Below are 26,153 nucleotides of genomic sequence, written 5' to 3' on the forward strand. Positions count from 1 at the left end.
TGAACGGAGCTAGTTAAGTTCTCTTAGCTTCCTTGATATCAAGCTATAGCACAAATTTATATCTGAAAACACTGGGGACTTTCATTGAAAAGTCAGTCAAATCCAGAAAAGGTAACTTACCATCCAGAATTGCCCACTGCCCATCTATCTCTGTGTGCTTCAGATAGGAATCTTCAATCGTTGGGTCATAATCTGGCACGAAGATTTTCTGGAAAAACTGAATGGTGAGGGCACTTTTCCCGACACCCCCATCTCCAACCACCACTAATTTGTAAGTGGGCAGGTTTTCACTTGGCACAGCACTGGTAGCCATGGTGTCCAATGGGCCAAATCTAGAACAGAAACAGCATGTTTGAAACAGTGTGGATTGGCAACAGCATGTTGACTGCTATTTTAAGATGTATAACCTGTCATCCATTCAAATCCAATTGAAATAAAATATCAAAGCAAACTTTAAAAAAATGCATAGACACATTATTTTAAAAATACTTCAAAAGTCCAACTTAAGAGCCAAGGTGGCTCTTAATGCTAACCAGCTGGATTAGCCTACTGAGCCGTGGTGGCGCAGTGGTTAGAGTGCACTACTGCAGGCTACTTCTGCTGACTGCCGCTGACTGCAATTTGGCAGTTCAAATCTCACCAGACTCAAGGTTGACTCAGCCTTCCATCCTTCCAAGGTGGATAAAATGAGGACCCAAATTGTTGGGGGAATATGCTGACTCTGTAAACCACTTAGAGAGGGCTGTAAAGCCCTGTGAAGAGGTATATAAGTCTAAGTGCTATTGCTATTGCTAAAGTGGAAAGACCAGGGATCATAATATGCGAATTTTGTCTCTTGGGAGTAAAACAGGAGAAGCTCTCTTTCTTTCTTCTGGAACACATTATACTCAGCTTAGATTGCTGCAGTCAGGACTTGAACAACTGTTGCACACCCTGCTACCAGCTCATTCATGGTTATGGTTGGCAGACCAAGTTGTAAAAATGTGCTTCTTGTTCTCACTGGAGAATCAAGTATTACCCACACCTACCATTTCAGGAAGACACAGCCCTTCCTGAACAGACTTAACACTAAGACTCAAAGTCCAATTTCCTTCTGACCATGATCTTCTCTGGATGTTGTTTCATTTTGCTTATCATTTTCTAGCCCATGTATCAAGGAGAAGTCAAAAAAAGTAATCAGGAGCTCTCCAAAATAACCAGTCAGGCACAAAGAAGAGTTAAAAATATCTCCATCTGTTAGCTATTCTGTTATTGGGAAATTTGTTCTACTGTCTTCTTTGTTTGTGTTGTATTAAGAAAAATATACAGTAAAGGTAGGAATGATTTGGTCAGGAAGTAATAAATATATTGTTTGCCACTTTGCCAAGACCTGCAGATTTGTGAGTGTGGTCTTTTCACAAGATCTGCAAAGGCCCAAGGACCAGGAAGATGTGGCTTGAATTTCCACCATAGACACAAACAAGAATGTTTCCTTAGCTGAAGTTGAAGCCAATCATTCAAATATAACTTTCAAAGCTTGGGTTAAAATTAATTATTGCCCCCATTAGACAGGCCTCCCTAAACTTAGGCAAGGTCTTCAAAAATACAGTACTTTGAGCAGAGACATTCAACTCAGACCACTCACTAAAAGTATCAGTTTTATTTTCTGTGAGCATTAAATTTCCTAAAAGCGCCCATTAATACTAGTTCAGCCAGAAAGAACTACTAGTTTTTTCTGGTTGGACTTCCAAACACTAGATTAATTCAAGAGGAAGGAAGGAAGGAAGGAAGGAAGGAAGGAAGGAAGGAAGGAAGGAAGGAAGGAAAAGTTGTGTGATTTTGCTTCCCATTCTGAGCAGTAATTAATCCTCACAGTTTGAAAGGGATTATGAAGTACAGAATCCAGTCATGGAAAAAAACAGAGAGAAAGTTCTATGGAAAAAAGGAGACTTTTTGGAGAGAAACTTCCTGACTCAGAAGCTGTGCATGATAATGATTTACTGTAGCCATGGTAACATGTGTGACGTTCAAATGGCTAAATCCTGTTATGAAACCTTCAGAAAAAAACACAACTCATACACAACAACAGATGCTGAGTTGTCTTAGTATAGCCCTCTTCTGTCTCCTAGTCAGCTTAAAAACAATCAGTAGGACCCTCACACAGAAAATATATATATCTAGATATACCTATATATATCCATCCCATTCATTGATGTCTTAGAAAGACAGTGCAACCTTATGTACGTTTACATCAAATACCCCTACTAAATTTTACAATAAGCCACCCTTGTAGAGTGTTCAGAAATGCAGCTGTCAACCCTTCCAGGTAAACCAGATAGGAAAGGCAACAAGATGAGCAAAATCTACTTTATTGTAAGACTATATTAAAAGAATCTAGCAAGTGTGAAGGAACAAATCTCCCGCAGCCACTTTTAACTGCCTGGTCAATTAAGGGGAGGTCCTTCCTAAATTTCTTCTTTTGGCTATTAAGCCTCTGGGGGCTTCTCCCTCTCTTGTCTGATTGTTTCCTAGGCAGTATCTCCTTCTCTCATCCCTCAAGGTCATTTCCACATACCATTATAGCAGTTAAAGTTGCATATGATATACTGATGTCTGCATTGGTTGTGCCTTCTCTGCTTATGGTTTTTCTGAGGACCTAAATACTGGACACATCCAGAGAACCTATTTATAAGGTGGCATACTTCAGTCTGTGAGGCAACGCAAGTATGTCAGTCAACGTTTTCCAGTGTCTGCTTTATCATGACAGTATGTCAAGGCAAGCGAGACAGTACAGCAATGTTTCTCAACCTCAGTAACTTTAAGATGGGGAAACTTCAAGTTGAAGTCCCCCCCCCATCATAAAATTGTTGAGAAAGATTGGTCTACAGCATGGGTGTCAAACTCAAACCCTTTTATTGAGGGTCACATCAGGGTTGTGTTTGACCTCAGGGGGCTGTGGCCAGGGTGGGTGTGGCCAGCTTGTGTTGGGGATACCTGTGGTGGCCCAAGCACTCTGCCACAGAAAATGGGCTCGGGGGGGCGCAGAGGCACCACGGGCCAGTCCTTCGCTGTTTCCAGGGTGGCCTTGTGGACCAGATCTAAAAAACTTGTGGGCCGGATTCGGCCCACAGGCCTTGAGTTTGACACCCATGGTCTACAGAATTTAGGCCAAATTAAGGTGTAGAAATTAGTGAATTTTCCACTCAGTGGAAGAAAAAAACCCGCATCCACCAACTGCACCTCCAAACATGGGCTGGGGGAAGAAGCAAACATTAACTGCTAGAATGACAGGTTTAGTCATCTGTTAGATATTTTACCATTTACTTTACAGCAATTTGTTGATGATTTTTCTACTGACTGAGAAATCCACCAACTACCACACCTAAACCAGTGGAGGATTTAGACATAGTGAGACCCCAACCCATGGGAAATTGTAGAGAGCCTACTTGACAAGCACTAACAGAGAATAAGACTGTGTAACAACTGAATTTGGCAACAATGCCACCAGAAAAACCTAAGAGAGCCATGATAGGATTAGGAAGGTCTCATTTTGAATGCATGGAAGTAGAAATAAAGCCTATCTTTATCTAGTAATGGGGGTCATGTGAGCTATAGAGGAGTGCTTACTTTTGTGGAGATTTTCATGTACGAAATAATAAAACTGTATCTGATTTAAAAAAAAAAAGAAATCTGAAATTTTGGGAGGCCCCTTCAGATTGTGAAGCGTGTTTAGCTTACACTGAACAAAGTCTGTCCTTGCCTTAATTTGCCCCACAGAAAACCCATGGGACAGTGAGAAAGGTAGTCCTCGCCTTACAACAGTTCATTTAGTTCAAAGTTATAACAGCATTGAAAAAATGTGACTTAGGACCGTTTTTCACACTTACGACCACTGCAGCTTCCCCATGGTCATGTGATCAAAATTCAGACTCTTGGCAACTGATTCGTATTTATGACCGTTGCAGTGTCCTGGGATCATGTGAATCCCTTTAGCAACCTTCTGACAAGCGAAAGCAATGGGGAAACCAGATTCCAGACTTAACAACCATGCTACTAACTTAACAACTGCAGTGATTCACTTAACAACTGTGACAAGAAAGGTTGTAAAATGGGGCCAAATTCACTTATTCACAAATTAACACATGTCTTGCTTAGCAACATAAATTTTGAGCTCAGTTGTGGTCATAGGTTGAGAACTACCTGTATGACCATCAAAGTTCTTGTCTCAACAATGGCCATGCTGGCTACAGCCTTTTGCAGAGCGCCAAGAACTGAGGAAGACTATGTAGGGCAGACTTGTCAAACTCAAGGCCCGCGGGCCAGATGCGGGCCACAATGTGATTAGATCTGGCCCACGGGGCCACCCTGGAAATGCTGAGGGGCTGGCCCCCACCACCTAGGCCTTGGCCCATAGGACTTTATTCATGTAGATCAGGGATCCTCAAACTACAGGTCCCAGAGGGACCGTGAATTGGCCCCGTTTAAAAAGTTTGAGAACCCCTGATGTAGATCAACCTCTAGGTGGCCTCAATGACTCTCTAAAACAGGGGTGTCAAACTCAGTTTCATTGAGGGCTGCATCAGCATTATGGTTGCCCTCAAAGGGCCAGTTGCAAAACTATGAGGGCAACCATAATGCTGATGCAGCCCCCAATGAAATTGAGTTTGACACTCCTGATATAGGGCCTGCATTTTTTCCAAGTAAAATCTCAGATCTGTCCCTCAATATGAACACTGGTGGTGGTATTAAGCCAGTTCGGACTGGTTCGGGCAAACCGGTAGTGGCGACCTGTGGGTGGGCCTGCCCACTTGCCCTGGCGCTATGCTACCCTATTTAGCCACGGTTTCTAAGCCGCTCGCATGCGTGCAAGCTGCACGCACGAGCAAAGCGCACATGCTCACATTTTTGGTGTGCGGCGAACTGGTGGTAAAATTATGTGAAACTCAACTCTGACGAACACCATCTAAAAGTCCTATTGTAAACCTGGCAGCAAACACGAATGCTCTCTATAACTGCTTCTGTAAGCAACAAGAAGCTTTTGAGAGAGCCTTTCTACAATTCTGAGCTTCGTTTGATGCTCGCCAGGTATTTTCACCTCAAGGGAAGGCAGTGAAACTACATTCCCGCTCTTCTCAATCTCTGCTGAAAGGAAAGCCATATGATTCACATTATATACTTAAAGCGCTTGAATTGCACAAAAAAGGCAGCCAGGAGCTGATGAACACTGAGCTGTAATGTCAGGAGTCTCAAAATTATAACCTCAGCAAATAAAACTCACATCACTGTCAATTACTCGGGTAGACAGAAGCAGAATGTTGCTGAGCTGCAATCTTTCAGCAATCCTGAAGCTAAAGGGATGAGCAGAGAGTACCTCTCGCTCACGATCTGAAGTTCATTGGAAAGATTAACAACCATCAGTAGATTTCAGGACCCATAGCGAGAAGACAGAATTAGATAATTGATCCTTGGGAAGGGAATAACTAGAGAAACAAGAGCAAAAAGGAAAAAAAAAAAAACATATCCTTCTAAGGATCCAATATCTTTACACTGATAGTTGGCTCTGCAGTGGTATATAGGTAGTCCTTGGCTTACAACCTTGACTTACAATTGAGCCCAACATTTCTGTTGCTAAGCAAAACAGTTTTTGAATGGCTTTACTCCATTTTATGACCTTTCTTCCCACAGTTGTTAAGTGAATCACTGCAGTTGTTAATTTAGTACCATGGTTGTTAAGTGAATCTGGCTTCCCCATTGACTTTGCTTGTCAGAAAGTCACAAAAAGCTATCACATGACTCCAGGGCACTGCAACTGTCACAAATATGAGTCAGTTATGCCGAGCATCTAAATTTTCATCATGTGATCCCAGGGATGCTGCAATGGTCGTAAAGGTGTGAAAAATGGTCTTAAGTCATTTTTTCCAGCACTGTTGTAACTTTGAATGGATGCTAAATGAACTGTTGTAAATTGAGGACTACCTGTACATAGAAACACTTAAACACTGCCTTTATCCTTCAGCTCCACTCATGTTTAAATATAATAGTGCAGTGTAAGGCAACAGGTTTAATACCTTTCTCCAAGATGCATATTGGAATGGAAGTGTCTAGTAATTGCATATCATCATGTGCAAATAGTAAACTGGGAGAAACACAACTCTCTTTTCCACTGTTGGATTTTTTAGCTTGGTGCAACGATGTTGAACAAATTAATGTTGACTTGGGCTGTTTCTGCTACTCTATCACTTTTATTTCACTTAGGGACTTCCTATTTTATTCTTATAAAATATCTATGAGGTTGGTTACTGATAAAACAATGACTTATTTAATTCCACCTGATGGCTCTCTAGTGCCTGTTGAATGGTATGGCTCAAGAGTATAAATTCTGCAGCCTTCAAAGTCTTTGGTTCAGCCTCCAGATACTTTCTAAAATTTAGTGAAATGTTGCATCTGATGAAGAAATTTGCTGCTGATAAAAAGCCTCTGTCCCAATAAAGCTGGTTAATCTTGAAGGTGTCACAGATGAATATGTTATTTCTTCCAGTGAGGGAGGGGTCTTTGGTGCTTTCTGAGCTTGGTTATTTTCTTGCAGATGTTTCGTTACCCAAATTAGGTAACTTCATCAGTGCTAATCAACCCTGAACTACAAACATTCTCCTTTATTGGTACTTCTTCCACTCTCCAAATATTGCATCAATCTGTAATGTTTAATGAATTTAAATTTGAATTTACTTCTAATTAAATGTGTAATATGCCACTCAAAGGCCCAATAAAGCAGTGGTGGGTTTCAAATTTTTTTACTACCGGTTCTGTGGGTGTGGCTTGGTGGGCGTGGCATGGCTTGGTGGGTGTAGCTTGGTGGGCATGGCAGAGGAAGGATACTGTAAAATCTCCATTCCCTCCCGATCAGCTGGGAGGCAGAGAATAGATGGGAGCGGAGCCAGTCAGAATTTTTACTACCAGTTCTCCAAATTACTCAAAATTTCCGCTACCGGTTCTCCAGAACTGGTCAGAATCTGCTGAAACCCACCTCTGCAATAAAGCCATCCACCTATAAAAGATTGTGCATGTGTCTTCTAATTATTAAACAATACCGGTTCTCTAATGAAGCTCCTTTAAATTCCATAAACATAAACATACTTATGTTTCCATTTCTCCAGCTGCAATAAGGTTATAGACAAATTGCTCAGCATGAGTTGAGAACCCTCGTTTTTTTAAATAGAAGATACTATTCCTTGATGATTTCCTTCAAGGATTTTTTTTAAAAAAAGAAGCTATGAGCATTGCTTTAATTTTTTTTAACGCTCAAGAGAAGAATGCTTTCCTTATTGTAGAGCAGCATAGAAACAATGAATCTGAATTAACTATACAGCAGAAAGAAATCAGATAGTCCATAAGTTCAGATGCCTGCCCATGTAGATATAATAGAAAAAGGACTCTCATCCCACCGAAGAGGAAATGATTTGGAATTCTCAAAATGTGTCCCTTCCGATTAAGACAATCCCTGGAAATGGGCAAGTCTCTCTTAAAAATCACAGCCCTCTGATACCCTAATTAATAATGCCTTCAGATTATTAATCAGGCCACCACAGATCAAACTTCTCAAGGCATGGCAAATCAAAGGGGAAATTCTTTATTTCCTTTGATTAGTGTTATAATTCTCCTTTTATATTTATTTTGGATGAGAAAGAGATAAAGATCAGGTCTGCTGTGGAATCCAAAGGGAGGATTCTGACGAAGTTTACAGCATAGTCTTTAGTCACGAGGATAACCTTGGCCTCACAACTGAAGTGCCATACATGTGAAAATCATCAGACTAATCATCAGTCCTTGGATCAATCCCTCTCCCTTACATCACAGGGCTGATGTTGTAGGGAAAATAGCATGAGGAAGAAGTATATTATATATATTTGTTTGTTGCCTTGAGTTATTTATATACAATTTGGTCCAGTGCAGTGGTGAAATCTAAAATTTGTTACTACTGGTTCTTTGGGCGTGGCTTGGTGGTGGTGGTGGTAATATGACTGGGTAGGCGTGGCCAACTTTTTTTTTTTACTTTTAAAACCATTTTTTCCACAACCTCTTCGGCAAAGAGGTTGTAAAAAAATGCTTTTAAAAGCCTCTGACGATCCCAGCTGAGTTGCCTGATCGGCAGAGGCTTTTTTTCTTTTAAAAGCCTCTGACGATCCCAGATGAGTTGCCTGATCGGCAGAGGTTGTCTCTTTGGCTGAAGAGGTTGTAGAAAAAATGCTTTTAAAAGTCTCTGACGATCCCATCTGAGCCACGCGATAATCAGAGGCTTTTTTTTTTTACTTTTAAAAGCATTTTTTCTGCCAAAGAGGTTGTAGAAAAAATGCTTTTAAAAATAAAAATAAAAATAAAAAAGCCTCTGATGATCGCACGACTCAGCTGGGCATGGAGGGGGGGGCAGGGATTTTTACTACCAGTTCTCCGAACAAACCGCCTCCATCGCTACTGGATCGGGCGATCCGGTCCGAACCAGGAGCATTTCACGCCTGGTCCAGTGGTTAAGGCACCACGCTAGAAAGTGGGAGACCATGAGTTCTAGTCATCCGGCCTGGCAATAACATATTTGGGAAAAAAGAATAAAAAGAAAACACAAACAAAGAAGAAATGAGAAGAGGAATATATGGAGAAAGAATTACAAAAAAATCCACAAAACGGAAAAACTAAAAAACAAATGGAATAGAAAAAACATGAAATAAATTTAATTGAACAAACATTTTTGGCATGTAAATTAAGGTCAGCCAAACAGAATTTCTTTGAAAATGCAAAGAAGCCAGGTGAATGGTTGGCATATAAAATGAAAAAAGAAAAAGAGAAGAAATTAATTAATCAATTACAAGATGAAGAAGGAAGTACAGTATATGTTATAGAAATGAAGAAAAGAAAAAAGTAATTCAAAATTATTATGAAAGACTATATAACCAAGAGATGATACCTGATGGAAAGATAAAACAATTTTTAGAGAAATCTGACCTACTAAAATATCTGAATAATACAAGGAAGCAATAGAAGAAAGAATATCGATGATGGAATTGACAGAAGCAATTAAAAAACAAAAGAACGGGAAAACACCAGGCCCAGATGGATGGACCGCCCCTCACCGCAGCCTCTTTATCTTCTGCCAATTCTATTGCCGTTAACTCTCCTGATAATCGGAGTTTGCTACAGCGCAGGGACTCCCAAGCCGCTTACAAATAAATTAAATTAATTAATGATGTGGAGGGTTGTAAGAGCGAGGGCGGTTATGCCGGCGTGCCGGTTAACCAGCTCCCCGCTCGCGGCTCCAACGGCTGCTTTGTGACCGTTACAAGGTCTGCTTTCTAATGCGCTGACGAAGATCTTATCCCAAAAGCGGTTAGCGCCCCAGTCCAGAACTATATAAATCATTTCAAGAGATGTTAAGCAATATAATGTTGGAATTATTTAATGAACTTTTGGTGAAGGCAAAGATACCAGATTCTTGGACGGAGGCATATGTCACACTTATACCTCAAGAAGATACAGATTTACAACAAGTCAAAAACTATAGACCAATTTCATTGTTCTAGTCATCCTTTAGCCATGGAAAGCCAGCTGGCTGACTTTGGGCCAATAACTCTCTTTCAAAGCCCAACTCATCTTGCAAGGTTGTTGTGGGGAAAATAGGAGGAAGGTGTATATTGGATATGTTCGCTGCCTTGAGTTATTTGTAAAAATAAGAAAGGCAGAATACAAACAAACAAATACAATTTTAAAAAAAGTTGTCTTGACAATTTTTCTTCTGTTCAGCCGGATGAATCTTTAAATGCCAGAAAGCGTCATGAAACTGCTTTATAAACAAGGGATAGGCATTGTGTGGAAGTTCCCAAATAAAAATATGGTCATATCCTAGATTTAAAGACTGTAAAATCCTCTTTCTTGGGGGGCTTTGGGGGAAATTCTGCTTTGAAGTTCTAAAGACCATGTTTTCTAACAAAAATGCAAATTGGCTATAAATTAAAAGAAAAAAAATCCACTTTAGGATGATGACTGTGAGTTAACAATTGGTCTCAAGATTACATTAGTAATTGTTTTGCTGTTGGTGTAGTAATAATTATTTTTGGTTCTCCATGATTAATACCACAGTTTTAAAAAAATTTATAGGATGATTTATGTTTATATTGTCCAATTATTTCATTAAAGGTTGAACATTTTTATCCCTTTTTACATTTAGACACAATTTTTTATTCAAGATTAGTAGCACCAATAGTGTGCAGTGATGTATCATTTATTTCATCCTGCTTATTAACATCCGCCTCTCGCCAAGCAATTCCCATATCAACCAAGCTTTCTAAGTTTCCAGAAGGCAACAAAGTTTTGCCACCAGAGATTTGTTTGCCTATAATGGTTGTAGACAGTATTATCAATTTCATAGTTTAGCTTGACCACCAATCCAAGAAGGGTTGCTCATATTCTTGACATGTTTGTGGGTAGAAAACTTTCTTTGCTGCAAATAAGGGAGGATCCCCCTCCCCTTCTTTATTTGTTTGCCCCTGCCATGTCTGGTCCCTTTTTGTTAAGCCCACTCCACTCCGGTGCTGCCGCCCCTCTCAGCCCCAGTGCAGCTGCTGCATCTCCCCCAAGGGCGTGGGGGGAGGGGGGGTTAAGGTTAGCTGGACACCAACCTTGGAAGGCAAGCAGGTGAGGGGGACCTCCGGGAAGGCAGCATGGAAGGCTGACAAGCATGGCAGTGCTGCGGGGAAGGGAGTAGGCTACTAGCTCCCTTCCCCACAGCCCTGCCTCCTTGCCTGCCTTCCATGTGGTCTTCCACTTGCCTGCCTTCACAAGCTGGCCACGGGGATGCCGGGAAGGCAGCATGGAAGGCAGGCAAGCATGGCAGGGCTGCGGGGAATGGAGTAGGCTGCTAGCTCCCTTCCCCACAGCCCTGCCATGCTTGCCTGCCTTCTACATGGCCTTCCGCTTGCCTGCCTTTGCAAGCTGGCCACGGGGATGCTGGGAAGGCCTTATGGAAGGCAGAGAAGCATGGCAGAACTGCGGGCTGTGGACCGGTTTGGGGGCGTGGCCAGCCAGTGGTTGCTACTGGTTTGGCGAACCAGCCCCAATCTCCGCTACCGGTTCACCTGAACCGGTCTGAACCAGTACCATTTCACCCTTGTGCTGAGCCATCACTCCCCTTTACAATGAAAGGAAATGCAAATAACACAACATTTCAATTAAATTATCATCCTTGATATTCATCTATATATCATTTCTTCTCCAGAAGTTGTTCTACAATTTGGGGAAAGTTAAAACTTTAACAAACCACATTATGTAGAATGGGAAGAAAAGTCACAAAGAAAACTGAAGAATTCCACTAAAAACTTCCCTGCCCTAACAGTTGTCTTCCACATTAATAGTACAGGCAGCAATAACATTGATGCAGCAATATCAATTCTGTGAGACTTTGTCACAGAGATAATAAATCTCCAGCTCACAAATCTAAATGAAGAATAGTAATCAAATACAACTTACCAATAGTTAAAATGGCAAATGATTTCAGCAACTGAAACTTCACTATGAATTTTCCATGGAAAATGAGATAATTGGAGAAGTCTGATTGGAGTCACTGCCCTATGCACTGTTTTAGGATCTGGGAAGGATTTTGCCCATAACTGAAATGAATCCCCATTTTGATTGAGGTATTGATTCTCTTAAAAACAGGTCAGAACTAGCCTGGCAGGCACATTAGTAGGAGATCAGCAATGGACAGAAACTGTGCTGTAATTTTGGCATTCTAACCCCAAATGCTTAATTAGAAACAGTTTTGTAAAATGGAGCAAAAAGAAAAAGTAAATAAATCACATTTTGCTTTACAGCTTCCACAGATTGGCAGCCAGGTTTGGCTTCTCACCCTCTGCAATGTAGAATTTGATTGAGAGAAAATAAATGTTCTCTGAGTAAATTGGGTGCAAAATAGGTTAGTCTACACTGCTTAATCCTCATTCAGTATTCTTGTGGCACCTCTCTGTGCCTTTAATTTATGTTTCAGTAAACAAGGTAGTGAGGTATTTATAGTTCAAATACCTTAGTTAACCTTCTTTTACAAAGGACTAATTCTGGGTTGGTGATGATGAGGAACATCATTTTTCTCCTTTATTTCTACTTCATGTTTATTTTATGGTGAGTGTAGATCTCTATGTTATTGCTAATTGATTATCTATATGTACCATGCAGTCAAGTATCTTGAAAAAAAATGTATGGAAACAATAAGCATGATTTAAGAATAGAAAACTGTGTCTAATATGAAAAAAGTGACATTTCAGAAACATTTCCTATGGAATGGAGGGCAGATTGTACCAATATGACTCATAGTCAGAAAGCCAATAAGTTGTCATAGCATAGTCAGTGAGGTTAAAAATCTCTGAAATATATACTAACAGATATGCCAAAAGTACCATTGGCAAGAAACAGGGAGTGAAGGTGATCGAAGGTGAGCTAGAGCCTCTGTTAGAGCCTACCTTGTGGCAGTAAGGGCAACAAAATATAACAATTTCTCCACCCTGATTGCATCCACAAATAGTTGCCCATAGTCCTGCTTTGGGTGACTCGGTCTCTCCTTGACTTCCCTAGGGGGAAGATCTGGTCCATGACCCTTACTTTGTAAGGTGCCCAGGACTAAGTTCTCTCTCCTTTCCTATTTAACACCTACATGAAGCTGCTGAATTATTTCATTTCATTTCATTTCATTTTATTTTATTTAATTTGTATACCGCCCTACTCCCGAAGGACTCAAGGCGGTGAACAGGCACAGAATAAAACACGTAAAATACAAAAATTAAGAACAAAAGTAAAATCGAATTAAATCAATTTAGCCCAAGACAAATTTAAAACCCCAGGTTAAGAGCAAATTAAAATTTACATTAAAATTTACATTAAAAAAGAAATTAGGATTAGGTGATCCAATGATTTCAAGTGAGTTATCCTCAATATATTGATGGTACTCATCTTTATGTCTCCACTCTCAGCCACCTGAGTGATGCCATGGATGTCCTGTCAGAGTACCTGGAAGCTGAAGGAGCCTTGATGGGGTGCAATGGGCTTTGACTCAACCCAAGCAACTCTGAGTGGCTTGCGTGGCTGAGTGGTATTTGGGTCTTCCAGTGACAAGGTTCCTCTACCTCAGGTCCTGGATGATGTGGCATTGCCCCAGGCAGACTTGGTGTGTAATTTGGGGGTACTCCTGGACTCATATCTCCTACTAGAAGAGGAATCAACAAAGGACTAGATTCCCACTGAGGGCAATCTCTGTCTGGGAGTTGAGATTTGCCCAGTTGGAAGTCACCTGGATAGAGTCTAGGTGGCCTTTGGAGAAAAATATCTGCAGTTAGGGAGAGGGAAATGAAGACCTTTCTCTGTTCCAGAGAACACTCCACATTATTGACTGTCTGCACCATGGGTCCCTTTAGCTGAAGACACATGGTAAGCTAATTATTTTTTCACTGATTAAGCCACAGCAAAACTAATCAAACTGATTTCAACAGAAGCAAAACACCCTGGAATCTCTGAATACAGAGCTATGCAATACCAAGGAACATGCTGTGCAACAAGGAACCTACCCTTTCTCCCAAAGAAATTAACACTTTCCTCTGGTTTCTCAAAGAAAAAAACAGGAAGAATGAAATCCAGGCAAATGTATACTGATCCTGTGCTTTTGGAGATAAAACTGACAATGCACATGAGAGCTGTGTAAAGCTCTGAAGCAGAGCTGTGTCACATCAATGAAAATTGAAACAAAACACTCCCCTGAAGCTGTTTCATGAAATCTTGAAGATCCCTGCTTCTAAGACAAAAGTGAAATTATATAGCCTCGTTTTGAGCTCCTCTCAGCCCGCTCGCCATATAATTTCTTTACACTAAAGTGATTCCATTCCACATTTGTTCCACAATGATCAAAATAAGCTCCTACCCATGTACCAATATCCAATTGTTTGCTTTCAAGGGTTTGACCACCATAGTTGTGAAAAACTCCATAGTCATGGAGAAATCCAAATTGTTTTGGAGGGAAGAAGGAAAATTGATTGTGCTTTTTCTAATGGTTATTCACACAAAGTTCAACAGCAGAGAGAACCCCTTCTTCCAATCTTTGTTTTGGCAAATTTTGCTGAGATGCAGGTAGAGGATCATAACAATTTATTAAATGTTTAAATTTATATGCAGCCTAATTCCTAGGGACTCTGGTTGGTGGTCATAGATGTTTCTCTTGCTAAAATGTGACATTTGTGAACTGCTTAGATATCTGAAAGAAGGAATGGCTTGTGAGAAACTGAATTGTCCAGATTATTCACTTTGAGTCAATCAAGAAGTGACATCTCATGCAAGCTGTAGGAGGGGTTGCAGTATATATTACATATACTGTAATTGCTGAACAAAGAGAAAAAAGAGATTCAGGCCTTTAATTGTAACATGGAAGAAAAAGAGAAACAGCTGTGGGTTCTTTTTCTAAGATCTATTTTTTAAGGAGAATAAAACATTTTTCTAGTTCTTTTTTAAAAAAACGAAAACCAGCATGAACATGAACATATTTGGAAATGCATGTCCTCCCACATACGGCCATCTGTGCAAAATTTACAGCAAACCCCGCTAGTTTCGCGAAGAAAAAAAATAGATATGACACTGTTGTATTGAATTACACCTCAACTATTAGGAAAGAATTTTCAGAACCAACTTCTCAGACTTTCAAGAATGAAATTTGGTGGAGAAGTAAGGGTTTTATTATCTTAAGAGCAGTGTGGAAGAAAATAATTCCACAGCTGCTGAATACCTGAAGCAGGCAGAGAATTTAAACCATTGTAAAGATACAAATGGTGAACAGTTAAGATTGGGAGTATCAATGCAGCCAGTCTTGATAATAAATGACTGCTAATTCCAGAATGAAGAACTATGGTTCTTCCTATCGACCTAATTTAACCAGAAAAGGAGAGGTGCATATACTAATTCCAACTGGCATGTAGCTATTTTTCTGCTCCCCATTGTAATGAAGGTGCTTTTATTTATGCGAAGGGGGCGTGATGGCTTAGCATTTAAAGACTTCGAGCTTGTCAGCTGGAAAGCTCTAACATAAACCTATGTTAGAGACCTGACAACGTGCGATGGGGTGAGCTCCTGTTACTTGTCCCAGCTCCTGCCCACCTAGCAGTTTGAAAGCATGTAACAACATTCTGTGCACCTTGGCATATGCTGGCCACATGACCATGGAATTGTCTTGGACAGGAGAAATACTTACTTTTAGCTTTTTAAAAAATTTATGGAGTACTCAAGTACAGGAACATTGGTATTTGAATGAAGATAATCATTATCATGAGTAGGAGGAGCTATTTAAATGGGTAGTTGCATGTCCTCTAGAAAATGCTGTGTGCAAGACTGAGCCCTAAAAGGTAACTCCAACCCGACTAATGTTCTTTGGTATTTCCAGAGAAATCAAGGGACTGTCTGGTCCTTCAAAGGACATGACAATCAATAGGAAAGAAGGCAAAGAGGAATGAAAAATTAAGGAATGGAGAATCAAGGTTATCCAGGAGTTGGTTACTGTAGTGACAAGAGTGAAGATCTGGGAGAACAAGGTAGGATTGCTTTCCATTGTAGTTTACCTGTTTCAGTGACTGCAAAAGGTAAACCTGTACAATCTCTTCTGCAGCCATGAATTTTGAACCATCATACTTATTCTGTTAGCGTAATTTAATTCTTGGGACTGTTTTGAAGATAAAGCGAATACTTCAGGGGTGAAATCCAGCATGTTCTGACAGGTTTTGGAGAACCAGTAGCGGAAATTTTGAGTAGTTTGGAGAACCGGCAAATACCACCTCTGGCTGGCCCCAGAGTGAGGAGGGAGTGGAGATTTTTCAATATCCTTCTCCCAGGAGTAGGGAGGGAATGGAGATTTTGCAGTATCCTTTCCCCAGGAGTGGGGAGGGAATGGGGATTTTGCAGTATCCTTCCCCTGGAGTGGGATGGGAATGGAGATTTTGCAGTATCCTTCCCCTGCCACGCCCACAGAACCGGTAGTAAAAAAAAAAATGGATTTCACCACTGGAATACTTGTAGAAGGGAGGAACAGGCAAGCCAACAGAACAAGGCAGAGCTAAAGTCCACACATCTTAAATTTGCCAAGGCTGAGAAATGCTTCCTTAAAGAGTAAACAATGCTGCTAGTTACAAAGTATGTGTAATTTTATCAGTTATAATCCTAAGCATGTTGCCTGATCTTAAAGTAGATTCTAATCAGTGAATTTTATTTTTTAGCAACAACGTATGTGGCATACTAAATGCATCACTTGAAGCTCATCACTTTAAAGTCTTGTTAATATGAATTAGGGCCTTGGGAGAAGAGTTTTTCATTGGGATCATAGCAGGAACTAGCAGAATTAAGTCTCAACCTTAATGAAAATTGCTTTCTTTTCTGATTGTAGATTATCAGCAATTGAAGTCAATGAAATTCAAGCATTACATAATTTAGCTTGGCTTTGGCTCTTATTTTCTTTTTCCCTCAATAAATATGCTTCACCTTATCTGCCTCCCCATCTCTCTTTTTCACACATTGAGTTTTTTTCTAAAAATTCAAGAAGTTCATTAATAAAATATTGTATCTTAAAAGCATTATCCATTTTTTTCTCATAAAGAGATAGTCTAAATAGATATCGCTTTGCCACATATTGTTCACATTAAGGCAGCAATCTTAATTCAATCACCTCCAGGCCCATTATTTTCCTCAAAAAAGAATGAGGCAAAAGAATGCTACCAATTTCTAAAATAAAAAGGTATTTAGCTGCCATCTTCATCTAATGCAAATTAAATCCTCACATCTGTTCTGTTTTAGCAAAGACCAGGCAAGTAACAGAAAAGTGCAAATGAGGAAAAATATGCTATTTGAAATATAATTCAAATATTTGTAATGTATTGTAGTGTCCAAGATGATTTATATTAATATAAAAATAATTAAATATGATTTAATTATAAATCATTATACAAATTTATAACTTCACAGTATTCCCCACCCTCACTCACTATCTTTAATCATATTGATAGGGCAACAGACCAGATTTCATAATCAGAAAGCCAACTAGAAATTGAGGTGGATTATTAACATTATTGATTAATGTTATGATAATATATATCCTCTGATTCCCAATGAACCTGGGAATAAAAATAAAATAAAAAAAGTTAAAACCAGGAATAAAATAGAATGATGGGCAAAAAAGAAGAGTACATACGACAAGCTTAACAAATCAAAAATGGACAGGAATGAAAAGGAACAAACCAGTGGTGAAATTCAATTTTTTTTACTACTGGTTCTGTGGGCATGGCTTAATGGGTGTGGTGTGGCCTGGTGGGCATGGCAGGGGAAGGATACTGCAAAATCCCCATTCCCACTCCACTCCAGGGGAAAGATACTGCAAAATCCCCATTCCCATCCCACTCCAGGGGAAGGATACTGCAAAATCCCCATTCCCTCCCCACTCGTGGGGGAAGGATACTGCAAAATCCCCATTCCCACCCCACTCTGGGGCCAGCTAGAGGTGGTATTTGCCGGTTCTCCGAACTACTCAAAATTTCCGCTTACCAGTTCTCCGAACTGCTCAAAATTTCTGCTACTGGTTCTCCAGAACCTGTCAGAACCTGCTGGATTTCACCCCTGGAACAAACCCACATAATCCAAAGAAGGCTTCATTCTCCCTTGGCAAAACCTGGATGAAGAGCCAGGTCATCCAAGTCCTTTAAAACACTAAGTAGGTTGAAGTCATTTGTATCTTGCAGGGCATCTCATTGCAGAGGACAGGTGCTGCTACTGAAAAGACATGCTTCCAGGACCCTGATAAATGGCATCATTAAACTGAAGGAAGTGAATTGTACAAATCCTGCCAGATCAAATTGGCCAAGCAGCGATTATAGGAGACAGGAGGTCCCACAAGGAACCAGGTTCTACGCGATGTAGGGTTTTGTAGATGACAGCTACACTTTGAATTGTACATGGAAGCAAACTGGCAACCGGTGCAGCTGGCAAAACCGAAGTATTATTATAGGCATACCTATCATTTCCTGTACCACTCATACTGGTCCAGCTGAAACTTCTGATTTTCAAGGGCAGCCCCATTTAGAGCATATTGCAATAGTCAAGCCGTTAGGCAACCTGGGCATAAGTGACTGACTTATTTATGTGGATCTGATTCATCAGAAGAAAGAGCAATGCTACTTTTTGCAATTCAGTCCTTTTTATTCCCTATCCACATTGCTGTAAACCTCTGCCTATTAAAAAAAAAAGTATATTCCTGAGTTTTAATTGCAACCATCCACAAACACCCATTACTCTGCCAGGAAAGCACTCTGAACAATCCAAAAGTAATCACAGAGGGGAAGGGTCATTACAGAAGGGAGCTTCTGATACTTAGTAGAAAAGGACACAATGCCCGTCTAATGATGTCGCCCAACAAGTCATGAAAATCTAAATCCACAATGCGCTTATTCATCATGGGATTTTATTTCTTCCTTGACTTAAGAAAAACAGACAAAAACTCTATCAAGGCTATCACCTTGGTGAATAATTAAACCCACACATTGTGTGGGATATTAAAGCTTTGTAAGATTTTGACAATTTCCATATAATAGCTAGCTCCAATAAACTATCAGCCCACCACATACTAAAGACATCAACAAGCCAGCTTCAGCTCCTAACAAGGAAAGTAGTTCATGTGAGATCTAAAATACCACCCTCGGATGTTAACTTTAAATAAAATAAAACATTTCACTGTTCCAAGTTAGGGTTATGCTTATACTGCAAGGAATAACTTTCCTGTTGGTGTTGACTGTAAATCATTAAGTGCAGGCAGAATCAACATACTTTGTTTGCCAAAATAAAAATAAACTAATTTCATGTTTGGCCAACATTTTCATCTAGTTTTAAAAAGCACAAAATGAATGAGATAATCATTAGATATATAAACTGACAACTGGACTTTCATTTATAATTCTCCTCTCTTTTATTTTCCTGGTTTTCCCCAACATCTATAATCTGTACTTTGTCATAATTAATAATGAACTATTCAGATTAATAGCCACTTATCACTGTCCTCATACATGATGTCAAAACATAAGGGGAAAAAAATCTAAATATTTCAGATGATTAAAAGTGCTGTATAAAACATACAGCCAATCTTCGCTCTAAGAAAAAAATATAGTTGTGTCCCTTTGCAGTTGAAATGTTATTTGAGAACTTCCTGTAATATGTTACCAAGATTTACACTGAACATAGCATTTTGTACAATCAGATAGAGCAATATTTGTTTGGGACGATTTCTCCCATAGTCAGGTGTATGTTATTTAACCAAACCAAAACCAACAAATGCTCACTGTACAGATTGTTTCGGGCGTGGGCATGTGTGTGTATGGGGGAAGTAGTGGATTTAGGGATTGACAAAGCCATGGTCCAATCAGAATGATCCCACACAATCAGGTGCCAAGGGAGAGTGTTTTATGTGGTGAGCAAGATGGTATGTGGACTGCTTTGGCTTCAACAATACCTTATTGTTGTCCAGGAATCTGAAGTGATCTCAGGCTCTATTTGATATGGCATTCTCACAGTTGTGAGTTGAGCAGTCATATAAATTGCTATAAATAAATAAGTACTCTTGTGAGCTGTAAACTGATTTCTAGGGAACGTTGCAGAAACAACTGAAGTATCTGGTTGTTGCCATCAAAAGACCATGTGATCTGAAATTTCCTGGATTGAGTTTGGTGAAATTTGGGTACTTCACCTCCTCCTAATGGTTTAGCTTTCCCTCTGTGCCTGCAAAACACCATTTTTTAAAAGGCACCATTAGACATTTTATTTCTTCTATTTTAAAGACCCTGCTAAGGTGTTCCGGGATATAATTTAGGGCAAAAAAGGAAGGATAAATCCTATAAATAAAGTTGATTTTTTACTGTGCCATTCCTGAGTCACTATTATGATAGGAAAGTTGAGCCTTGTGGGAGATGATGTTCAGGTCCACCTATTTTATGGATAAGAGATCATTTCCATCTGGGAGCTTTCCTCAGCTCCAGAATACATCCAGTATTACATGTGTAACAGATATCAGATTGAAAAAGAAATTACACTGTATATGCATACACCATGAACTTTGGCTGAGGTTGGCAATTTGCTACAGGAAAACTACGGGAAGGGTGCTTAGTCTTTTTTTTTTTTACTTCAGGTTATTTACCTCCCATCTCCTCCTACTCTCAGAGGATGCCACACCAGCCATATCCTTACTCGGATTTGAACTTGGGCTGCCTGCATATTAGGCAATTTGTATTAACCTCTGAGCCACAAGTTCTCCTCCCTTTATCATCTTGAGCTAGGGGAGAGTTTTTCTGTCGAAGCACCTGGTCTACCCCAATATGGGAGGGAGCATACTGCTTCCCTTTTCACCTTTCAGCTCCAATCCAGGAACCCTCAAGCAGTCGCATTCACAACAAACCATTTTATACCAAATTCATATTTGCTGATAAAGAAATAAAAGGATATTTGCTGATAAAGAAACAACTGCCTTGGTATGCAGGCAGACCAAGTTCGAATCCGAGTAAGGGTATGGCTAGCTGATGAGAGCTAAATAGCTTGAAATTGAACTATACTAGTCTCCCTTTATTTCTTTATCAGCAAATATAAATTTGGTATAAAATGGTTTGTCGTGAATGCAACTGCTTGAGGGCTCCTGGATTGGAGCTGAAAGGCGAAAAGGGAAGCAATATGCTCCCTCCCATTGTAGGAAGTTAGCACCCACCCTTTCCTGGAAGAGTGAAATATTTTAGGAAATATGAAAAAAGCAGAATATTATATTTCCTGGATGAGAAATGGAGAAGCATATTTTACAGACAAAGCAGCTCCCACCTTCCTGCCCCCCACCCTTTGTCAATGGGCCATTAAGGCCTGGGCCAGTCTATTCTACATAACAAAGATCTGCCTCCTTCAGGCAGAGCCATAGTAGGAATTGCCAAAGATCCAACAAAGATAGGATTAGCCCTCTACACAATAGCAGCAGAAACTCACCACATGTGACCTGGGAAGCACATGTGACCATCAGACAGCAAGGCTAGCTAAGACCCCAACCCCCTGGGAGTCTGACAACCAATCAGGATACTCTTTTGGGGCCCCAAGAAATGCAGAGCCAGAGAGAGCATAAAAACCCGAGGATTTACTGTATCTGCCCTTTTCTGTTCAGGAACTCAAACCATGTGATCCTGTCCACCATTAAACCATCTTTCCAAGCAGTCTCCATGTTTCCAGTGTCTTTTTCCCCACTTGGAGCAGAACCTAAAAGGATGTTTCTTCCAACACCATATTGGGATAGACCAGGTGCTTCGACAGAAAAACACTTTTTATATATATAAATAAAATTCACTTACCTTCCCTACCAGTTCACAAATGTGAGCGCACGCACATGCTCTCTTCGCTCGTGTGTGCCACCTCTGTGCATGCGCAGTAGTCGTGCATTATGTCCGGGTGGGTGGGCGGAGCCTCCCGCAGTCGCCGCTACTGGTTCGCGCGATCCGGACAGAACCGGCTGAATCCCACCACTGATCATTCTAGAGAAGAGTGCTGTGCCTATCCACCTCCATCTCCCATGAGCCTCAAACAGTTTGAACAGGTAGAGCCACTCACTGAAAGAAGCCCAGCAGCAAAGCCATGGCCCAAACATTCCATCTCTGCTTTTCTCCCATCTCATGAGTTGACACCACTTCTATTTCAAACTGGAATACAATCCCTCACGTTGGCCACCACCATGCTGAGCACTCTTTGATCTTTAAAGAAGTACTTTGAGGGGTGTTTCCTTAACCTTTTAAGTTATTGCTCTTGCTAATAATATACTCCTCTTTCAGCCTTGGAACCTGAATTCATCATCAGATTTGCTTTCCTGCTGGGCTTGCTCATTTGTTGTTATAAGGCAGATTGGAAAAACACTTCTGTCTCTCCCACCTCCAGCCCCTACACCAAGCTCAAATTAATTTGTCAAAATAAAGTACAAAATGCAATGGATTGCACCAATTGGCAAAGAAGGGAGCTATAAACACCCTTCTACATTCATGGTTTGCTAGTAGTTGTGTCTCACATAAGAACTGTTCACTGTTCACGAGCATTTACCCTAAAAAAAGTTACACTTTTTTTCAAGTAGCTTTAAGTACAGGCAGTCCTCGACTTACAACCACATTTGAGCCCAACGTTTCTGTTGCTAAGTGAGACATTTGTTAAGTGAGTTTTGCCCCATTTTATGACCTTTCTTGCCACAGCTGCTAAGTGAATCAGTGCAGTTGTCAAGTTAGTGACACGGTTGTTAAGTGAATCTGGCTTCCCCATTGAGTTTGCTTGTCAGAAGGCCGCAAAAGGGGATCAGATGATCCCTGGACACTGCAACCATCATAAATACATGCCAGTTGCCAAGCATTCAAACTTTGAACATGTGTCCTTGGGGATGCTGCAACTGTTGGAAGCTGAAAATAAGCCCAAAATAACTTTTTTTCAGTGCCGTTGTAATTTTGAACGGTCACTAACTGAACTGTTGTTAAGTCAAGGACCAGCTGTGCTAAATCTCTATGTTTGTGTACATGCCATGGTACTTTTGGAGATGCTTTTCCAGGGAAGTGACTCCAGTAAATTCAGTTTGGTAGCGTACACTTGGCCACATGAAGCTTCCCTCATGTTTGTGGACTTCATGTCCTAAATTATCCTATACTTTACTTCAGGGGTGTCACTCAATTTCATTGAGGGCCACATCAGGGTTGTGTTTTACCTCAGGGGGCTGGGGTGGGCGTGGCCAGGTCAAGGTCACTTGTGTCGAGGGTGCCTGTGGTGGCCCCAGCGCTCTGCCAGAGAAAATGGGCCCCTGAGCTCCATTTTTGGCTGCAACGGCCTCCTGCAACCCTCGGCCAGCAAAAAATGAGCTCAGGAGGGCCACATGCTCTGTTTATGCTGGCAGAGGCACTGTGGGCCAGTCATTCGCTGTTTCCAGGGCAGCCCCATGGGCCAGATCTAAGCACCCCATGGGTTGGATCTGTCACCCGGGCCTTGAGTTTGACGCCCCTCCTCTACTTGAATCAAACCATTTTGGTTTTAGAATAGGACAGGCAGCTGAGAATATGTGACTAGGAAAGCCAATAGGGACAGGAGAGCTTTGAGAGGGAGCTGGTGAATTGTGGAGATAATCTGCAGAATTTGGGGAGAACTTTGTTTAACTGATTGTACCGGCCTCTGTTTTTTTCCCCTGCATGTATTCATTTTCTTACTTACTGAGCAAATGGTCTTAAATGCACGGTCTGAAAAGAAGATGGTTATGTAGCACCTGACCAATCCGATGATCAGAGAACAGATGGAACTGTTCATATCCCTCAGCTCGCAAGTCAATTTCTGACAGCACTTTTGAGGGAAAAAAAAAAGATAGGCATGTATCTAAGTATACTAATTATACTGGAAGCATAAGAATGTGGCTTTGTGAGAGGAAAGGAGTGGGAGTCACTCAATCTTTCTTTTTTTTGGACTCATCACAGAAAGTGAAGAAGTGAAAGTAAGTTACAGAGGGCACACAATTAAGGCCAACCTAAAGCAAGAATAGCATGTAAGATGCTGTACAGGAACAGAGGTGGTGAAAGGAAGATTCTGTAGGGAAAAGACTTGGAAGGGAGAGGTGAGAGCTAAGTGGCAAGAAAACACACAAGTCAAGATGAAGTCTATATCCTTGAAATTGACCAACTGATGTCAGGTTTTGGAAAACTAACAAGGAAAGCAAGCTCAGACCATCCCAAAAATACATCAACTCAACCTTTCCAAAGCAATGGAAAAGATTCTCAAATTCTGCAAGGACCCACAAAAACAAAGTTCTCCTCTGAGATGCAAAATAAGAAAGGCAATGGTGAGAAGCTCACTGACAGAAAGAACAGATAAGGTAGATGTGTGCTCTCTTCCTAATGCATGTATCCAGGCTGTAATGAAAAGATTATCAGGCACATAAAATGGACTGATCGTTCTCCATTCCTGCTTAACCAGGCACAAACAACACTGCTAGAAAAATAGGTTTGGCAGGATTTTTTAAAAAATCTAATCAAGGGAGCTTTAACCTAACTCAGAAAGAAGAGATAAAAAGAGACCTAGACTCAGATAGAAAAGCCCTGGCCATTAGAAACATGGTAGGACAGTCAAGGAACTTTTAAGGCAGGAAAGGGGACATGGAAATGTCCAGTGTATGTAGCATGGAGATTAATTGTGACATCCTTAGGGCTAATTGTTTGTACAATTGTTTGTGCCCAGAATATGGATAATAAACAGGAGGAGGCCAAACATGATTGTGCCTTTGCATCACATAAACCTGATGGGATGAGAATGAAGGATATAATATTTAAAGGATCTAATGTGGCTTTGTATGTAAAGAAGCTATGTGCCTCTGAAACAATTTCTCTAAATACCACAGTTATGTTGCAAGCATTAGAGTAAAATTAAAAGAGGCTAGAAACAAAAGTGATATTATTGTAGGAGTTTACCGTAAGCCACTCCCCCATTAAGAAGATGCAGACAATGCCTTTCTAAATCAAATCACTAAGTTCTCAAACAGCAGATAATAGCAACAAAGTGAGACATCAACTGACCCTGATATCTCCTGGAAAACTACCTCAGCTAGGACTCTTAATAGATTACTCATCTCTCTTGTTTGCAATTTCATTTTTCAGAAGGTAGATGAAAGGTCAAGGTGATCAGCTACTCTGGAACTGGTAGATGGACAAGGTGACTAGAGGAAGAAGATGCTTAAAGGGAAATCAGTCTGTATCCTGGACTTCAGGAAGGCAATTTTTAAGAATTCAGATGAAAGGTGGGCAGCACAGGGGTAATATAAAAGACCAGAATGAAATTAAGATGATCAAGGAATGGGGAAGGAGTAGAGAGTTATGTTCAAAATGAAAATCAAAGATGCTGTTGATCTGTTGCTTGGGGAAATAATAATGGGGAATAGGGAGAAGATGGAATTGCTTAGGATCTGTGTCTCTCTTCTCTCAGAAGAAGGCCCTTCCTAATATGTCTGATAGCTTAGAGTTGAAAAAGAACCCATCTTCAGCGGAGTTTATGGGGTGTCAGTGTCAATTTCTTCTAGGGCTTCAGGTCCATCACAAGACCCATCACAAGACCCATACTTGACACACTCACACTTGAAGCCCTTATAATCAGAAGAACCCTGACGTCCCCTAAATTCTGCTGAAGGTGTTACCTAGCCTGGTAATGAAACGTTCGGAAACCAACCCACAAACTCGGAGAATGAACCTTCACCCTCATCCTACACTCGAGCTACAGATATTCACCACTACTGCAAGTGTTAAGAGCTGGCAGAAGTGATCTCAGATCCTCTGACTGTAATTGCCCAAAACTCCTGAAGAATAGATGACACGCTAGAAGACTGGACGAAAGCAAACATGGCCCTAATATATGAAAAGGAGAAAAGAAAACTGGGCAAAGTAATGGAATGGACTGTCTTTAAATAGTTAGAAGGATTGCTACTATTATCAAGAAGCAGCCTGGACTTGTCAGACTTTTACCTCTTCTTTTACACCAAAGTAACTAATTCGGTAGAGCAAGGGAATGCTACTGGATGAAGCATATCTTAATCTTAGTAAGGTATTTGATAAAGCACCTCATAAAAATTATGCAGACAAGATAAAGGTGGGTTGGAGGGTTCTGTAGCCCAGATGTCTCAAAGAATGCTAGGAAATGGTTCTGCTCTGACCCGGAGGGCTCCCAAGAGCTTCATCCTTGGCCCAATACTATTCAATATATTTATAAATGATCTATACAACTGAATAGAATGATCTGCTCTTTGCAGAAGCCAAAGGTGAAATGAAGACCCATGGGTTGAAATAAAAAGGGGGGAGATATGGGGGAGAGAGAAATTAAGATTGAATAGCAGAAAAAAATATCCCAACTAAAAGAAAGACAAGACAAGATGTAGTTGGCCAAGGACAGTGGACTGATTATCATTGGAGATTTTCAAATGTGGTCAGAGGTTTTACTGGATTTGATGATGGTGGTTTTGTGGCAGCTCACCCATTAAATTTAAATTTATGCCAGAATATAGAAAGTGACTTTTATTGCAGCCTCACCAATAAATGCTCTAGTTCAGGGGTGTCAAACTC

General features: G+C 40.6%; 1 protein-coding gene across 1 annotated transcript in view; it reads right to left on the minus strand.

Annotated features, from left to right (window-relative positions):
* Positions 1-26,153, minus strand: part of MRAS (muscle RAS oncogene homolog) — a 56,019-nt gene that overhangs the window by 21,779 nt on the left and 8,087 nt on the right. The window contains exon 2 of the mRNA XM_070957104.1: positions 121-332. Within this exon, the coding sequence (XP_070813205.1) occupies positions 121-313 (193 nt within the window). The 5' untranslated portion in view covers positions 314-332. The remainder of the gene's footprint in view (positions 1-120; positions 333-26,153) is intronic.

The sequence above is a fragment of the Pituophis catenifer genome, unplaced genomic scaffold (assembly GCF_029215685.1).
Source record: "Pituophis catenifer annectens isolate HBS135680 unplaced genomic scaffold, rPitCat1.0.hap2 SCAF_1, whole genome shotgun sequence".
Taxonomy (NCBI): domain Eukaryota; kingdom Metazoa; phylum Chordata; class Lepidosauria; order Squamata; family Colubridae; genus Pituophis; species Pituophis catenifer.